General features: G+C 54.1%; 1 protein-coding gene across 1 annotated transcript; it reads right to left on the reverse strand.

Annotated features, from left to right (window-relative positions):
• Positions 1–12,865: 12,865 nt before the first annotated feature.
• DUXA (double homeobox A) lies at positions 12,866–17,467 on the reverse strand. The gene is made up of 5 exons (XM_087827080.1): positions 17,443–17,467; positions 15,765–15,916; positions 15,133–15,235; positions 13,971–14,110; positions 12,866–12,952 (listed from the first exon to the last, which is right to left on the reverse strand). The coding sequence occupies exons 1-5, from the start codon at positions 17,465–17,467 to the stop codon at positions 12,866–12,868; spliced, it is 507 nt and encodes a 168-aa protein (XP_087683206.1).
• Between the last annotated feature and the right edge of the window lie 401 nt (positions 17,468–17,868).

Below are 17,868 nucleotides of genomic sequence, written 5' to 3' on the forward strand. Positions count from 1 at the left end.
GTGCAGCAGTGAGGTTTGAAATACGACAATAGTGTGCTCGGACAGGCAGTTTATTTTATCATGTTATTTATTATTTATTTTACTTTATTTTATCTTATTGTTGACAGCATTACAGATGCCCCCCATTTCCCCCTTTGGCCCCCCTCCAGGCCTTTCCTGCCACCGTCTGAGCCCCGGGTCATGGCCATGGGCACCCCTGTTCCTCCCTAATCCCTACAGGGAGGCCGTTCAGAAGCAGGGCGCTGGCTCTGAGCAGGGGAGGCGACGGGCGGGGGGCCGTGTGGTGGAGACGTTTGAAAACACGCAGGAGTCAGGGACAGGCGAGCAGAATGAAACCATTTCAAAGGTTACCCGCCCCCGCCCCAGCCTGTCGGAGCCACAGTCCCTTCACTGCGCCCAGGTTATTCTTGAAGCACATGCCAGACACTCTAGCATTTCATCCATAAACAGTTTAGAACCTTTTTATTTTGTGAACCACAATTTTTAAAATTAAAATTTTTCAATTACCGTTGACATACAATATTTTTAAAAATTGTATTTATTGATTTGAGACAGAGAGAAACATGGATTTGTGGTTCCCCTTATTGATGCATCATTGGTGAGTCTCATATGTGCCCCGACTGGGGATCAAACCCGCAACCTTGGCTTATCTGGACGATGCTCTAACCAGCTGAGCCAGCTGGCCAGGGCGACGTGCAATAGTACATTCGTTTCAGATGTGCAACGTTGCGATTAGACACTGACGTGACTTACGTGGTGATCCCCTCGAGACCCTATTTCTTTACGTCTGGCTTCTGAGCCCACACAGGCCTGCCATTCGAAATCACCACCTGCATGGTGTCTATTGCAAAAAGCAGCCCGGGGGGCGGGGTGTGCAAATCAGCCTTTTTATCTGCACAGATCGAAGCTGTAGAATACACAGGGAAATTCCAGGTAACTTGGACGTGAACCACTGCGTTCGATACCATCTCGTCCTACGAGCCGGACTCTTCGCTCTGGGCCAGGAGCTGTTCAGCAAAAACACAGGACGTGCCCCCTGCCCTGCCCTCAGGAGACGCACCAGGTGTCCAAGGGAAGAAAACAGACCGATGAACACGTACGCAGGGAACAAGGGCGAGAGGGTCACTCGAGGGCGACGCGTCGAATGGGCTCTGGGCTCTACACATTGCAGAAAAATGATAATAATAATAATAATAATAATAACGGGCCAGAGGAATGACAGCCTCAGCGTACCGAGCGTTTGCTCCATTGAGCACCCAGCACACAGAGTGGTGACATTAGAAGAAAATTAGGGACAAGCTGGTGGGAAGTAAACCTAGGGATGCATTTTGGGGAAGGAACAGCGCCTCGGTTTCAGATGCTTTTATGGTTTCGAGGCGGCCGCGGTAGAATACCGGCCGCCTTGCTCTGAATCCAAGAAGAGAGACAGCGAAGCAAAAGTTCCTTGGGAACCGGCTGGGCTCTTCGGTTCAGCAGAACATCCTCCGGAAGACCAGCGGGGTCTCCTCAGTGTTGGCCGGGCCGGGTACAGAAACCCGGGGAAGGACACGCACCAGGGCAGGGGCCCCGGAGGCCTCGCAAGGGCCTAAACTGGGAAAACACGAACCTTGTCCCCAGCGTCACCTTTCCTCCCCCAGCATCGCTGGTCATGAGGTTTAGGCCCCATGAGCATTCCTTCCTGCAGATAACATCCAGGCCTCAGTTGTAGTTCAGCCCCGGGCTCAGAGAAGCAGCAAAAACAGACAAGTGGCGCCACAGCTGCCTCGGGACCTGCTTCATTGACTAGTGACCCCCTGCCCTGGCCCCGACCCGGCCGTGGAGACCAGGACCCTGAAAGACACGCCGGGAAAGCGGATGGATATTCTAGGGACACCCTCCCCGGAGACCTCCCCTAAGGCTCCTGCCTTCAAGAGAGAGATACTCTCAGGAGAAGGACCCAGCGCGCCCCCCAGCAGGGGAGTTGGTCGGCCATGTCCATCCCTCTGAGGGGACCCAGGAGACTTTGCAACCAGGGGAGCCGTGGGCGGTGGCACCTCATCCCAGGCTTACCCCTGGAACCTGTCTCCAAGGCCCCCTTTTCTCTCTCTCCGGCTTCTCGGTGACCCGATACCCTTTGGCTCAGTGCTGTGCAGCCCTTCCCTTTGGACATCTCCTTCTCCATTTAATAAATTTAATTTTTCTTTATTCATCTGTCTGAGACGGCTACTTAGCTGCCTGCACACCACCCACCTTAACCTTTCTCTTAGGCTGCCCGGGGGCTCAGTGGTTAGAGCCTCCCCAGCAGAGGGTGGCAGGTCCGGGCGTGGGGGGGGCAGCCAAGCCACACGCCTCTGTCACATGGGTGTTTCTCCCCCTCTCCTCTCCTCTCTCGCTCCCTCTCCCCGCTTCCTTCCACTCTCTCTAAAGACCAATGGAAAAAATATCCTCACTCCTCCTGTGAGGATTAAATAATAATAATAATAAAATAAAGTAAATTTAAATTTTTTTTTTTTCAAAAAGGGAACTCGGTGGTATCCTCAGGTCGCCCTCTGCTGGCCATTCTCAGCGTGTGACGCGCCCGTCCTGAGCCTCCAACGTGGCAGGCGCCGGCCACCCAGCTCTTGAGATTCCGTGTGAATTGTCTTGTGCCACAGAGTATAAAACACGCGGGGTTTCAAAGACAGTGTATGAGAAGAAGAATGTGAGATGTCTCGTGTAACAATGTAACAACGTAACAATGTGACAATGTGTTATATGGATTACACGTTGATTACAGGATAACAATTTGAATGCATGGGGTTCAATAGGATGGAGTCTTCAGATTAATTCCACCACTTGCTTTTTTACTTTTTTTAATGAGGAAACTAGGAAGTTTTAAGTTGCATTGGTTGGCTCACGTGATATGTGTCTTTATTTCTCGCTGGTCTGGACTGTTAGAAATGTGTCGATCGCTCTGCTGCAGAGTGTGAGCGGCGGCCCCGGCCTCCGATAGCAGATACGACAGGAGCATGATTGGGGCGGTGGGGACAGTGGAAGATCCCCAGCATCATTCTTCTCTGAGGTGGAGCCCACAAGCCTGCCCGTTTAGCAAACTTCACCTTGGCTGGGGACCTTGTAGGAGGCGGCTTAGGGCCCCACCCTGCCTAAGGCTGGCGCTGGCGGGGACCAGCCAGGCACGGGGCTGACTGCTGGACAGCCAGAGGGGTTGATTGTCACCAGGGCCCCATGAACCCTGGTGCTTGTCTGCATGTTGAGGGGTTCAGAGTGAGGGTGGGCGAAGCCTCCCGCCACAGCCCCCCTTCCCAGGAATGCCCCTCCACAGACAGCTGAGGGGCCCCTGTCGGAGCCCAGGCTGGGGATTTGAACCCACACGTGCACACAGTCCTGGAAAATTCCAGGCTCTGGGTCCTTCCCTGCTCCTGTCGCAGCCCCTCCTGCTCCCCGGCTGCTGCGGTTTCCATGGCAACGGATGTCGCCAGGACCTAGAGGCTGAAGCCGGCCCAAGTAGCCTGGGAGGGGGAGGGGCCGGGCTGGGGCCAGGGTGCCCATTAGCAGTCCGCTCATGGCTTGTCTGCAATTAAAAAGCATCCTCGGGCTGGGGTCTTTGCAGAAAGGGGGGGTCTGTAGGGATCTCTGCTGCCTCCGTTAGAAACCCAGGTCACCCCAAAGAGCCGGTGGTGTAAGCCGTAGCTGCTCTCCAGCTCACCCCTCATTCATTAAACCGTGCGTCTATCCCACGAATATTTACACGATTAAACCAGCAGTGAACGTGAATCACTGTTCCAGTAATATGTTGATTATATACCTATTTTAAACCCCAGGCTGTGTTTCAGGGAGACCTCGGGGATGAAGGAAAAGCCCACGGTGCCCCTTTAACGATGCTTCTTACATCTCAGATGCAGTGGCACAAACCACGGAAATAAACATGTAACATGAGGGCGGACACGGATTCGTTCTGGGAAACAATGTTGTCGTCAGCTGTTGCTGTTAATCCTCACCACAGGATATTGTTTCCCTTGATTTTTAGAGGGAATGGGAGGGGGGGAGAGAGAGAGACATGGATGGGGTGCCTCCCGGACTCACCCAGACTGGGGCCAGGGATCGAACCTGCAACCCAGGCACGTGCCCTTGACCGGGAATCAAACCCGAGGCCCTGTGGTGCGCGGGCCGACGCCCTAACCACGGAGCCACACCGGCCAGGGCTCGTTTTCTATTTCGATTTTTTTTTTTTTTTCCTTTTTAAAAGGTAGCACACTTTAAACAGCGGTTGTGTTTTAATTCCGTGAACACAATCATCTTCTGGGAAATATTGTGCAGTGACAATTCGACCCTCCCTGTGCCCTTCCTGGAAGTCACGTCTGTTACACCACTTACCTCAGTTCTAAGGGTGTCGCATTGTCAGCCCCCCCCAAACAGAACAGTAATTTTTGCACCCGTTTTTCTGCAACTCTGTCCGTCCCACTGTTGTGAAGGCAGCCGGCCTGCTGGTGAGTCGCTCGACTGAACCCGGCCGCCTGCCTCCGACTCCCAGCTCCCCCGCTGGTTAGGCTGGGACCCTGGGCAGCGGTTTCCTCTCTTGGTGCCTCAGTTTCCTGAGATTATCGCCCGCCGGCAGCTGGGTTGGTTGGAGCCTGGTCCTGTGCACCAAAAGGTCGCAGGTTCGATCCCGGTTGAGGCCGTAAGTGAGGCAACTGATTGATGTTTCTCCCTCCCCCTTCCTCTCTCTCTCAAATCAGTTTTTAAGAAAATACCCTGGGGTGAGGGGAAAAAATAAATTTAATTTAAAAATAAAATAAATTTAATTTAAAAATAAAATATAAAATAAATAAATAAAATAATAAAATAAACCAAAGCTGAGGCAGCGCCTAGATTCAGGCCTTTGACTAGGCTGGCCCCGCACCTTGTTTCTTTACCCAGTTCAGGTGCCAATTTTATTTTATTTGTTTATTTTAAATGCGTACCGGCTCCTCCTGGGGTCGGCACACAGGGGAGGAGCCCCGGCCACTCAGAGGCCTTACAAGGTGCCCCTTCAGCATAAAGTGCCCCCCGCAGTGGCCTCCGGGGAGGGCAGGGCGGGCTCCTGGGTCGGCGCGGGGTCAGAGGCTCAGGTCGCGCACCTGGCGCACCTGGCGCACGGGGCGCACCTGCAGCACCTGGAGCACCTGGCGCACCTGCAGCACCTGGCTCACGGGGCGCACCTGCGACCGGAACAGCCCCTCCCGCCCGAGCCGGACCCGCGGGAAGACGCCGCCTCCGGGGAGCCCCACGGCCCCTCCCTTCGTCCAGGCTCCTGGGCCCGGCTGGGCTGGGAGGTGAGTGCCGCGTGGGGCGCCCGCCCCCGCCCCCGCGTGGGGGTCCCTGGGTCTGGTCAGAGTCTGCTCTGGGGCCTTGGGGTGTCTGTCCTGGACCCTGGGATCAGTGGGGGCCGGTCAGGTCCCCCCGGGAAGTGGACTCGGGCGTCCTGGGGACTGGGGTCGGTGGTCAGAGCCCGCTGGGCCCTGGGCGAGGCCGTCCCCTCTCCAGCCTCAGTTTCCCCAGTGAGACGGATGCCGCAGGTGTTCGGGGGTCGGCAGAGGCTCCGTCCTGCGGGACCCTCAGGACCTGGGCTCTTGTCCCGCGGGCCGTCCCTCCCGCCAGGTGCCCGAGGCCGCCCTGCCTGGGCCCCAGGCCACCCCTGTCCCGGGGGAGCGTCGAGGTGACCGCAGAGCCCGAGTCTCCGGGGCTGAGATCTCCTCGGTGGTCCTGCGGCACGAGGTCCTTCCATGTGCTAACCCGGTGGGATCGGGGTCCTCTGGCGCTGTGGCTGGTGATTTCTGGGTTCAGGTGGCTGCTGGGGGAGCGGATGTGGGGACGATGAGGCCCTGGGCGTGCTGGGGGGGAAACTGAGTCCCGAGGCCTTTGCGCTGGACCCTGAGAGGGCAGCGCCTGCCAGGCCCCTCGGTCAGGGGCCACTTGCCGCCGGGACGGGGCGCACAGCAGGCGCTGGGCGGGCGAGTGTGGCCAGAGAGGGAGGGAGGCCGAGGGGCAGTGTCCCTGCGCCCACGGATTCCCCAGGCCAGGGGCGAGGCCCAGCCAGGCCGCGGAGGTAAGATGGGCGGACGCTCTGGACAAGGCGTTGGGCTGCGCCGGCGGGTGTGGCTCAGCGGCTGAGCGTCGGCCCGCCAGGTCCCGGTTGGATTCCCGGTCAGGGCACCTGCGCGGGCTGCGGGCTCGGTCCCCATCGATGTCCCTGCCTCCCTCTCCCTCTCCCTCCCTCCCTCTTTCTCTAAAATCAATAAAAACATTTTAAAAAATTAAGTACTTTCAGGAAAAAAAAAGACATTTTGCTTCCGGAAGTCTGGAGTAGCCCAGGAATTTGCGTTTTCAACAAGCCTGCACCTGCCCAGGTGATCCTGAGCTTGGGAGTCCCCAAGGGACACCTGCGCGCACAGGCCTGGCTGGCCAGGGAGTAAGGAACCCCCTCAGCGCCCCCTCAGCGCCCCCTCAGCGCCCCGGGCTCCAGGGAGGTGAAGCCAATGACCAAAGACGCTGCAGGGCCACTTACCCGCGGGCCACCTGCTCGCCCGCTGGGATCCTGCGCCCACCTGGTGCGTCCTGAGGCCCCGAGAACCGCGCGCGCGCCCCGAGGCGCACTGAGCGCCGGCCCGCCGCCTACGCCGGCTTCGTTTCCACGACAACGGTCCCTGTCGCGTCCGCTGAGTCCCCTGGAGCAGGAGGGGTGGTCACATCAGACAGAGCAGCTTGCACAGGGGGTGGCGTGGCCAGGAGGGGGCGAGGCCCTGCACCCCCCCCCCCCCCCGCGCCCCAATTAGGGCTCACTCGGGCCTTCGGTCTCTGTGAAAAGGGCTCCTTGGATGCGGGGTTTTGCAGAATGGTAAAGAAAGAAAGAAAAGAAAGAAAGAAAGACAGGAAAAATAAAAGGAAATTGTCCCTGCGAGGCCCTCCTGACGCGGAGAAGCCGCGGGCCCGGTGCGCAGCTGCTGCGGCCGCGTCCACTCAGCCCGGGGCCCGGAGCCCGTGGAGAGCCCTGGAGAGCACTTGAGGGTAATTGCGAGAAACCCCACACAAAGGAACGAACACCCGGCTGCAAAGCTTCAAGGATCCCCCCCTAAGAAACGCCACGGGAGGGTCTCAATTATTCCCGTTTCAAAAGACAGTGAGCATCTGCTTTCGGGGAGCCACTCGCACCCAAGCGCCCCGAGAGGCCAACAATACCCCGAATGCCGCCGAGGAATGAATGGGCTCCTCTGCCGAGCGCTTGCGAGGAGGTTGGTGTCGGCCGTGGGTCCGGAGGGGCCAGTCACTCCCCACGACCCAGGCCCCCTGGAGAGGTGCGTCCCGGCGGGACCTTCCCAAGGAGCAGATGGCTCGGGACAAAGCCTTGACCATCTGCTGGAGGAACAGTTACTGGCTTTTCCCCACGAAACCGTAAAAGCTGCCAGTGTTTCCTTCCAACAACGACGAACCTTTTTTGTGTGTTTTTTTTAATCAAAAGCTTGGCCATCCCAGCTCTACAGGATCATCATTCTAAGGAGATGATGGTGGTCTGGAGAGGAGAGTCTGTGGGGGGTGTACAGAGAATAAACGAAATGTATTTATCTTCAGGCCAGGTTTATACAATGATCCTAAGCAGACATAATAACAGACATTCGTGCAGGTCGATGCTTGGACCATGTGCCTTCGTGTGTGTTTAAAACTGATTTGAGAGAGAGAGCGATTGATTCGTTGCTCCACTTAATTTATGCGTCATTGGTCGATTCTTGTCTGTGCTCTGAGCGGAGATGGAACCCACAGCCTGGGCCCATCGGGATGGCGCTCTGACCAACCCAGCTGCCCGGCCAGGGCCCTGCAGGTAGAGATTTTGAAACACACAGAGCACGGAGCTGTCGTAATCGGCCAAGAACATTGCGGCACGTCCATTACTGCTGGGTCGTGTGCAAACTTAAACTTTCACCAACTCTGGTGTTTGTTGTACCATAGCTTATGATAATATAAACTATTGGAAATAGTCCCTTCAAGAGGGGACCGGCTGGATAAATTCAGATGCATGCATTCAATGGGCCTCTATGTCTCAGTGTGAACTTCTAAGGTGTAAACTTCTTTAGGGACCAAAAGAGCAAAATGTACAGCGAATTGCCCCTGTTGTATAAAAAAAGTGGAAAAAGTGCTCTAACCAGCTGAGATGCTGAGAAGACTGATGTCCCAGCTCAAAGACAGTCAGGGCAGAAATAACTCTTTCTTAGACTTTTCTTCTAGTCAGGCCTTCAACTGATAGGGTAAGGCCCACCCACATTAGGGAGAACATTCTGCTTAACTCCGTTCCGTCTACCCATTCGAATGCTACTCTCACCCAGAAACATCCTCACAGATGCTTTTAAATACGTCTTGTTATTTTAATAAATATTCTTTGGTAAATTTGAAATATTGGGTGGGCTGGAGACAGCAATGAGGGAGGAAACGAAGGAGATACTCAAGGCCGGATATAATTTTGGAGGCGACGATATAACCTTTTGTTTTTAAATAATTTCAAACTGACAGAAGAGTTTCAAGAATGGTGCAAAGAGCTCCCATTTCACGGACACCCGGGTCCCCCAACTGTTAACATGTTGCCACATTTGAGTTTTCGCTCCCTCTCTCTTTAGTGTAAATTGCAAATATGATGCCTCTTTGCCTCCAAATATCGCAGCGGATATTTTCTCAGGATAAGAGCATTTTTTTTAGAGTCACAGTGCAATTATTCCATTTAGGAAACTTAAGATTCATACGTGACAATTATCTAACGTACAGCCCACATTCACACACAGTTGCTATTCCAGCCATTTCCTTGATGGCATTATTTTTTCCTGGATCCTGGATCAAATCCAGGACTATGCATTCTGTTCAGTTACGTTGTCGCCAGTCTCTTTTCATCTGAATAGTTGTCCCAGCCATTCTCCATCCTTCGGGTCATTGACATTTTTGAGAAATATGGAACCAATGTTCTGTAGAATGTCCCTTGGCTTGTGTTTGTCTGATGTTCCCTCATAATGAGTCTAAGATTTACATTTTAGTGCGCGAGTGATTTTCCTATCAGGGGGCCTATGATGTCTGTTTGTCCTAATGTTGATAATGTTCATTCTCATCGGTTGTTTACAGTGGAGCCTGCCCCCATAATGTTATCCATTTCCCCTCGTAATTAATAATCAGTGGGAGATTTTTTGAGACTATATAAATATCCTGTTTCTCCGCGTGCTTTTGCTCGCCAATTATATATGGTGTCCTTTGAGGATTCTTGCTCAAAATAGTTATGACTGTGATAAAATGATCGTAAAATGATTAGTTTCTAATTCTACCCCCCAGTCTACATGTACTGGTTGGCGTACTTCTGTGAAGCTGTGTTTTGCTTTCTCCCGTATTTATTGGCTTGATGTTGATTTACGGATTCTAATGTTTGTTTATGGGCTATACATCTTACTATCAGAATTTAGTTTTCCCTGGAATTGTTCCCGTTTTGGTCATGGGAACCCTTTCAAACTGGCTTCTGTGTCCTTTTGACATTTAAAAAAAACAACTTTCAAGCCCTTCCTTCCTTTCAGGCACGATATTCCGGGCCCACGCTGCACCACCCATGCCCAGCCCTGGGCCCGGCCATTTCTCCAAGGAGCCCTGGCTTCCTGGGGTGGAGAATGGTACCGGGAAACCAGAATCCGAGCACGAGGTGTGTTCTTTCATAAGTCATGTTTTGGGAAACTACATTTTCTCCTGAAGACATTAGAGTTTTATTATTTTTATTATTATTGATTTCAGAGAGAGAGGAAGGGAGAGAGAAAGAAACCGGGGGTGGGGGGAGAGACATCCATTTGTTGTTCCACTTATTTCTTAATTCATTGGTTGGTTCTTGTATGTGCCCTGACCTGGGGTTGAACCCGGCAGCCTTGGCATAGATGCTCTAACCCACTGAGCCAGAAGGCGCAGGCCAGCAGGTCCATAGGGTGGGCCAGGGCCTCACCAGGGTTGCTTTAGTGCCCTACAGGTTGTTCAATATTTTGAGGGTTGGGCATGTGGATGAGGGTCCTATGGGTGGGTAGAGTTGGCAGAGGTGAGACAGCTGAATGGGGTGAAGCGTGGAGGTAAATTCCACACGGAAGGGTGAGGTTTCTCAGCCTGGGCACTGTGGGCATTTGGAGCTGGATCATTCTTCGTCGTGGGAGGAAGCCCTGCGTCCTGGCCGCTTCCCACTGGATGCCCCAGCGCTGCCCCCCCATATTATCTGTGACAACCCCAAATGTCTCAAGACATCCCTCAAACGCCCACTAGGGGGCAGCGTAGAACCAGGGCTCTGCGTCAGGGGGTCTCACACTTGAGCTGCCTCAGGATCCCTGATGGGGGCTGGGGGAGGGTTGGGGTGTAAACAGAATATCAGGCCCCCCTCCGGAGTTTCTGCTTTAGGAGGTCTGGGAATATTACCCTGAGAAGCCCCTGCTCTAAATAACACAACTTCCTTTTTTTTTTCTTTCTTTCTTTTTTTGGGTCCTTGCTCTTTTTAATTTTTTATTGAGAGAAACATGGATCTGCTGCTCCACTTATTGAGTCCTTGGTTGCCTCTCGTATGTGCCCTGGCCTGGGATCAGACCCGAAGCCTTGGTGCATCGACATGAGGCTCTAACCAACCGAGCCACCGGCCAGGGCTTTTTTTTTTTTTTAACCTGAAGATTTCTTTCCTTGTGCAAAGAAGCGCAAAGTCATCAACACAGAGGTACGGGCCCCTGGGGCGCTTGCGGTTTTCTGCCTTCGATGGCTGTGCGGTTCTCGGGGAAACAGTCACTTTGTTCCCGGGTCCAGGGGCGCCCTTTGTTGCGCGAACGTTTGTGGCAGTTCCCCCCGTGGCCACTAGAGGGCGGCCGAAGCCAACTAATCCCAAGGTCCGAGCAGCCGAGGCCCACGGAGGCCGATTCCTTTCCCTGGGCTCTCTAGCCCCGGTTCTTCCCTGTTCCATCGATTCCCCCCCAGATTCCACATCCCTCTGATTCCTAAATTGCTGCTTTTATCCTAATTGATGTATTTAAAAAATTTTTATTTGATTTTTTCATGCTTTTGGACACATGTATAGTCATGAAACCATTGGCACAGTCAAGAGAGTGGGCACGTGCACCCCCAAAGGTTCCCGCAGGCCCCCCAGCCTGTGTTCTTGGGGGAACCTGTTTCCCCTCGACGCTGGGAGCCTTCCTGGCACCCAGCCCTGCTCCATGGGCGCCACTGGGTATTTTCTTCCTAGCGCAGCTCTTCCCTTCCTCAGTGGTATCCAGAAGCGAGTATTCCCTTTTATGTACAATAGTTTTTATTGAGACTTAGTTATAAATAAAAGATAAAATACCTGGGGGGCAGGGGAATGACATGGATTAGTTTATTTTCTTGGCCCCTGGCCCCTGCTGAGCTGTGGGCCCGGCTCTGCCGGGTGGGGCTGCATGGTGCCTGGTGTCTGTCCACCTCCCGAAGCCCGTTTGCCGTCTCCAGAAAGAAGGCTCAGCCTCTGGAGCAGCCGAAGGCGTGATGAGAGCGGCAGGTTCCTGGGAAGAGCGGGGGCCTCAGAGCCCAGGCCGGTGACACTAAACACACTGACTTGTCTCTTGGTCTGTCCGGTTCTGGCTTTGGAGAAAGAGGACAGCCGCTAAGGAGGTTGGTGCCATGGAGTGTGGTTTCGGTACCTGAGGGGGAGACTTAGGGGAAAGGGAACAGATTCAAGCGGCCAGTTTACACCCACAACGTGGAAGTCGACGCTCCCACCTTCCCAGTCCAACAAGGAACCTGCACCCCCAGCAGGACACACCCGAGGATGCATTTCTCCATGAACGCAACTGTACCTTCCACGAGAGCCGACCGATTGCTTACTGTCTGGGATGACAGCGGGGAACAAAAAAAAAGTCACATTCTAGTGGCCTCTCTGGACTCCGGGTGGAATAGTGGGCGGTGAGCCCTGGCCGGGTGGCACACTTTGTCGGAGTGTCACCCCGATACGCCGAGGCTGTGGGTTCCATCTCCAGTCCGGGCACACGCAAGGACCAACCGAGGCCCTGGCCTGTGCGGCTCAGTGGTGAGAGCATCGGGTGGTGCACCGAAAGGCCACAGTGCGATTCCCGGTCAAGGGGTCACACCTGGGTTGCAGGTTTGATTCTCGGCCCTGGTCCTGGCGCATGCGGGAGGCAACCAATCGACGTCTTTCTTTCACTGATGTTTCTCTCTCCCACCCTCTCCCTCCCTTCCATTCTCTCTTTTAAAAAAAAAAAAAAAAATCAATGGAAAAAACATCCTCGGGTGAAGATTTAAAAAAAAAAAAAAAGTCAACCAATGAACGCAACAATAAGTGGAACAACAAATTAATGTCTCTCTCTCTCTCTCAAAATCAATAAATAAGCCCTGGCTGGTGTGGCTCGGTTGGCTGGGCACCGTCCTGTGGGCCACAAGGTTGCTGGTTTGGTTCCTGGTCAGGCCCAGGCCTGGGTTGTGGGCTCGATTCCTGGTGGAGGGGGTGCAGGAGGCGGCCAAGCGACATTTCACTTACACTGGTATTTCTCTCTCCCCCCTTCCACTCTCTCTAAAAAGCAATGGAAAAAATATCCTCAAGTGAGGATTAAAATATAAATAAAATAAATTTTAAAAATTAAAGTTAAAAAAAACAATAAAATTTTTGGGGGGGCAGTAGAATTCCTTGGGACGACCCAGGGTGGGGAATGTTCTTCAGCGACTGCGGCTGACCCCCCGACTCCACGGAGCCTGACAAGCACTTAAGTGGGTCTTTCACCTCCGACGGGACGTTGCCGTTGGCGCCACCACGTGGAAGGACCCGGACTAGGGAGGCTCTACTTTTAGCCGAAGTGGGAACAGGCTGATTACCTTGAATCCTCTGGGGTCAGAGGTCTTGTTCCTGTTCTGAAGGCTCATCAGCTTCTTTTTTCCTCTGGACAAAGGACTTGTTTCTTCGATTCTGAAACCAAACCTAAGTGGGTAAAACAAAGGGAATTCGTTAAAGCAACAGAGGGCACGCAGGCCTCGCTGGTCCTTTTTCTCGGAAGGCCAAAGGGAGAGAGGGGTGGTTTGTTTTAGGCCTAATTCCACAACCGCCGAAGAAGAAAGAAGAAAACATTTATTTATTTATTATAATGTGTCTTTATTGATTTCAGAGAAAGGGAGGGAGAGGGGGAGAGAGAGAAACATCAGTGATGAGCGTCACTGACCGGCTGCCTCCTGCACGGCCCCTGCTGGGGGTTGAGCCCGCAACCCCGGGCATGTGCCCCGACCAGGGATTGAGCTGGATCCTAGGTCGATGCTCAACTGCTGAGCCACGCCGGCCGGGCGAGGATATGTTTTTATTGATTTTAGAGAGAGAAGAAGGGAGAGAAAGAAACCCTGATGGTTGCCCTGACCGGGGGATTGAACCCGCAACATAGGCGTGCGCCCTGACCAGGAGTCGGGGCCCTTTGGTGTCCGGGATGCTGCTCAGCCACTGAGCCACCCGGCCGGGGCTCAGCCAATTCTTAATGAGCCTCACTGTTCAGGGCACAAGGAACATAAACAATGTCGATTACGACAGAAAAGAACGGACGGGGTGGGAGCGTGGGCAAGGCGGGTCCTGGAGGCAGAACCTACCGGGTGGAAGAGGCCGGCCAGCGTGGCTTCCCCACCCATCCGTCTCCATCCCCGGGAGATGGAGCAATCACAGTCCCTGTCGCTTAGCCCTGGCCGGTGCTGCTCAGTGGTTAGTGTCGGCCCAGGCATCTGAAGGGTCAAGGGTTCGAGTCTGGGTCATGGACATGTGCCTGGGTTGCAGGTCTGATTCCCAGCCCTGGTGGGGCACATGCGGGAGGCAACCAGTTTGTCTCTCTCACATGTTTTTCTCTCTGTGTCTCTCTCTCTCTCCCTCCCTCCCTTCCACTCTCTCTAAAAATCAATGGAAAAAATATCCTCGGGCGAGAATTCACAACCAACCAACCACAAAAAAATTCCTTATCACTTACAAGGACTCTTGGCTCTGGAACCCCAACTTCCTTAGCAAGGTGCTCTCTGGAATCGGCCCCAGGATACGGGTCCTTCTCAAATGCTGCGTTGAGGACGTCTAACTGGGAGGAAGTGTAGATGGTGCGAGGCCGCCGTCTACCTGGGGAGGTGTAAGGTCACGGGGTCAGTTCACAGGTTCAAACGAGGGGCCCACACGGGTCCCGCCGTCTCCATCGGCTTTGGAACGCGTTGCCTCGCCTTAGGAGGCCCTTGCCCCGGCCCGAGCCAGGAGGAGGGTTGCAGAGGAGCAGCGGAATAGGCTCGGGCTGCAGGTCTTTAGTGGAAAGAAAGCCCGCCCTGGCCAGGTGGCCCAGCTGGCTGGAGCCTCGTGCCCGCGCCCAGAGGTCCCCGGTTGGAGGGGTTGCTGATTCTATTCCCCACTGTCGGGGGCATGCAGGAGGCAGCTGATGGATATTTCTCTCATCAATGTCTCTCTCTCTCCCTCCCTCTCCCTTTCTCTCTCTAAAATCAACACAAAGGGGCTGGCGGTGTGGCCCAGGTGGCTGAGAATCGTCCTGTGCACCAGATGGTTCCCGTTTGATTCCCATCAGGGCACATGCCCCGGTTTCCGGTTTGATCCCCAGTAGAGGGCGTGCAGGAGACAGCAGATGGGTGTTTCTCTTTCGTCAATGTTTCTCTCTCTTCCTCTCTCTAAAATCAATAAAAACCTGTTTTAAAAGATAAAAATCAATAAAAACATATTTTAAAAAAAAAGCAGAGCCCTGGCCGGGGGGCCTCAGCTGGCTGGACCGTTGCCCAGTGCACCAGGAGGGTGTGGGTTGGATCCCCAGCCCGGGCGCGCAGGGAAGGCAACCAGTCGATGTTCTGACCTCACAAAGGTGCTCCTCCGTCTCTCCCTTCCTCTCTCTCTAACACCAAAAAGAAAAGAAAAACAATATCCTCCTGTGAGGATTAAAAAAGAAAAGAAAGGTCCGTGGATCGTGCGGGGGGAATTCCCAGGGGCTGTGTTGAACCCTTTCCCACCAGAAGACACTGCCGGCGGCCCCGAGGAAGGGAGAGCATCCTGTCCCGTGCAGAGCAGCCGTTGGCTCCGCTACGGGAGGGAGGACTTGGACGCCCCAGAGGCCCTGCTGCGCGGCGGGACCGGAGCAGGCTATTTACGTGGAATCGTCACGGGCTGATCTTGGTCTTGGCTGGCTTCTGAGTCCCCAGGCTCTGGTCTTCTCTGGAATCCGTGCTTAGCTCTTCGATTCTGAAACCAAGTCTGAGTGAGGGAAAGAGAATTAGGTCCCGCCAGCCTCATCGCCGCCTTTCTCCAAAGGCGGTCGTTCTTATCAGGCCGAAGCTCGGGATTATTACTGACCTGTCCCATCCCACGCTTAGGTCAGGGCCTGGTATTTAACACCTTTACAATCTGGTCCTGGTATGATTTGCTATAATAATCTTTCAAGCTAATAAACAGATGCTGTGATTATTACGCATTTAAGAACCAACCCTGGCGAGGTCACTCAGTTGGTTAGAGCATCATCGCGATAGGCCAAGGTTGTGGGTTCAATCCCTGGTTAGGGCGCACGCAAGAGTCAGCCAATGAATGAGTGAAACAGCAGATTGATGCCTCTCTCTGCCTTCCTGCCTCTCTCTCTACAAATCAATGAAAAAAAACACACACAAAAAACCCCATGGTACTCCACGCAAAGCCCTCAGCACACTGGCCCACACTCTGTGCTCCGTGAATTGCCCTCCCCACTACGCTCTCGAGGTCTTGGCTCCGAGGTACAGAGCTTGTAACTTACCTGGATTACTGGCCCTTCAAGGTTCATTTCCAAAGCAAGCTTTTGCCTGATATTGTAACTTGGGTAAGGTTCTTGGTTGAAGGATCCGATGAGGATTTTCAATTGTTCTTTTGTGAATTTTGTGCGGGTGAAGCATCTCCTGCGATTCACTGCTATGGGAAGATTAGGAGAAAAGAGTCATATAACGCGTCAGGTTGTACATTCACTTCAGGTTCGGGATAGTCTCTCATTTCCTCAAGGGGAAGCCACCAGGACCCACGAGGAAAGAACCCTCATGTGATCGTAAAGCCCTTAAACACATTGGGGTGGTTTTTGAACTTCTCCAGCTGATCCGAATGCCTTCACCTGGGAGTCAAGGTCTCCCATTTTCAAATATAATGAAAGGCCCTGGCCGGGTACCTCGGTTGGTTAGACTGTGGGCCCAGTACCCCAACAGTGTAGGTGTGATCTCCATTCAGGGCACATATGAGAAGCAACCAATGAATGATAAACACGTGGGACGACAAATCCACGTCTCTCGCTCTCTCTCCAACCCCCCTCTGTAAAATCAATAAAAATAAAATGATCGGAATTCCACCCTTCTTAAAAAAAATTGATGTCTTGCCCTGGCTGTTGTGGCTCAGTGGTTAGTGTCCGCCTGCACACCAAGCGCTCTCAGGTTCGATTCCCAGGCAAGGGCACATACCTGGGTTGGGGGTTTGCTCTCTGCCCCTTTTGCGGGCACCTGTGGGAGGCAACCAGTTGCCGTGTCTCTGGAACATGGATGTTCCCCCCCCCCCCCCCGTTTCTTTACTTCCACTCTCTCTGAAAAAGTAACGGAACAAATATCCTCAGGAGAGAATTAATAAAATAAAAAACAAAAAATTGCTGTGTCTTAAGAATACACGTATGGTGGCCGGGCCGGGGGGAGGGGGAAGGTCCACTCCACCACTTCCATAGCCCACACTTCGGAGGTGACCAGCCGCAGCTGCTTAGGCTCCTCCAGAGGCTCACCAGCGCCAACGAGGCCAAGCTGGGGGCCCACCCGACCACGTCCACAGGCCCCTCATCACCCGGGCCTCCACCTCAGGCTTCCCGCTGCAGCACCAGGAGCTGTGGATGCCGCCCCGGGGCCCCAGGCAGATCTGCAGGGTGGGTCCCATCAGACCTCCTGTGCCTCCCGCACCGCAGGGCACATGGGCTCAGGGAGCCACAGCCACCTCGAGGACAGTGCCGCACTTCATCTTCCAGGACCAGTGGCTGTAGGACGGCATCACCGATCGCCCCAGGGCAAGGCCTGGATTTGGTCCGTGGTGATGTGCTCTTTTGTTTGAAGGATACAAGCAAATCTAGCCCCAGACAGCAAGTCTCCTTAACGTCCGTGAATGTTCGTGGTCACGTGGCGTCTGGAACCATTTCAGTGACTGCTTCACGCTGTTACGTGAAAATGCATTTGTCTCCCACCTTGAATGGATCTCATTCCATTCCATTTAGCACCAGCTTCATCAGAAAAGGGCCCTCGCTCAGCTCTCGGGAAACAGCCTCGGTTCGTGTCGCCCGGGAGAAACTGGCTCCCCCAAACCCCAGTAATTTAGACGTTTGAGAACTTCCACAGCTTCTCACAAGCCCACAGGTTTTTTAGCCCAATTTCCTCCCCAAGCCACCCGAGCGGACACCACATCCGGGAGCCTGGACTTACCCTTGGGGGAGCCGTCTTGAGCCATGTCGGGGGACAGGCCTCAGCTTCCAGCTGGGAGCCGGGCTGGGCGGTGGGGCTGGTTTTATAGCAGCAGCGCCTCCCCTTTGACCTCAAGTCCCACCTTCCTGATCCCATCACCTCCTTTTCTGTTGCGAATCCTCACCTGGGGATGTTTTCTCCGTTGCTTTTCAGAGCCCGTGGAAGCGGAGAGACCGGGAGGGAAAGATCCCTGTGGGAGACGCGGGGACTGGCTGCCTCCAGGATGCACCCCGACCAGGGGAGGGGAGCAAACCCCCAAATGAGGCTCTAACCCCTGAGCCACACCGGCCAGGGCCCAGCGTTTTGTTGGGTGGAAATGAAAGGACCCAGGGAGGACTCCAGACAGGGCTCTTTTCCCTCGACTAACAGTTTATTCATTTTTCACCA

The sequence above is a fragment of the Miniopterus natalensis genome, chromosome 18 (assembly GCF_054644295.1).
Source record: "Miniopterus natalensis isolate mMinNat1 chromosome 18, mMinNat1.hap1, whole genome shotgun sequence".
Classification (NCBI taxonomy): domain Eukaryota; kingdom Metazoa; phylum Chordata; class Mammalia; order Chiroptera; family Miniopteridae; genus Miniopterus; species Miniopterus natalensis.

Coding starts and splice junctions, on each gene's coding strand:
- DUXA (XM_087827080.1), bottom strand. CDS start 17,467: ATGGCTCAAGACGGCTCCCCCAAGG. Junction 15,236..15,764: donor TTGAAGGGCCAGTAATCCAG/GTAAGTTACAAG, acceptor TCCCTCACTCAG/ACTTGGTTTCAGAATCGAAG. Junction 12,953..13,970: donor TTCCAGAGCCAAGAGTCCTT/GTAAGTGATAAG, acceptor TTACCCACTTAG/GTTTGGTTTCAGAATCGAAG.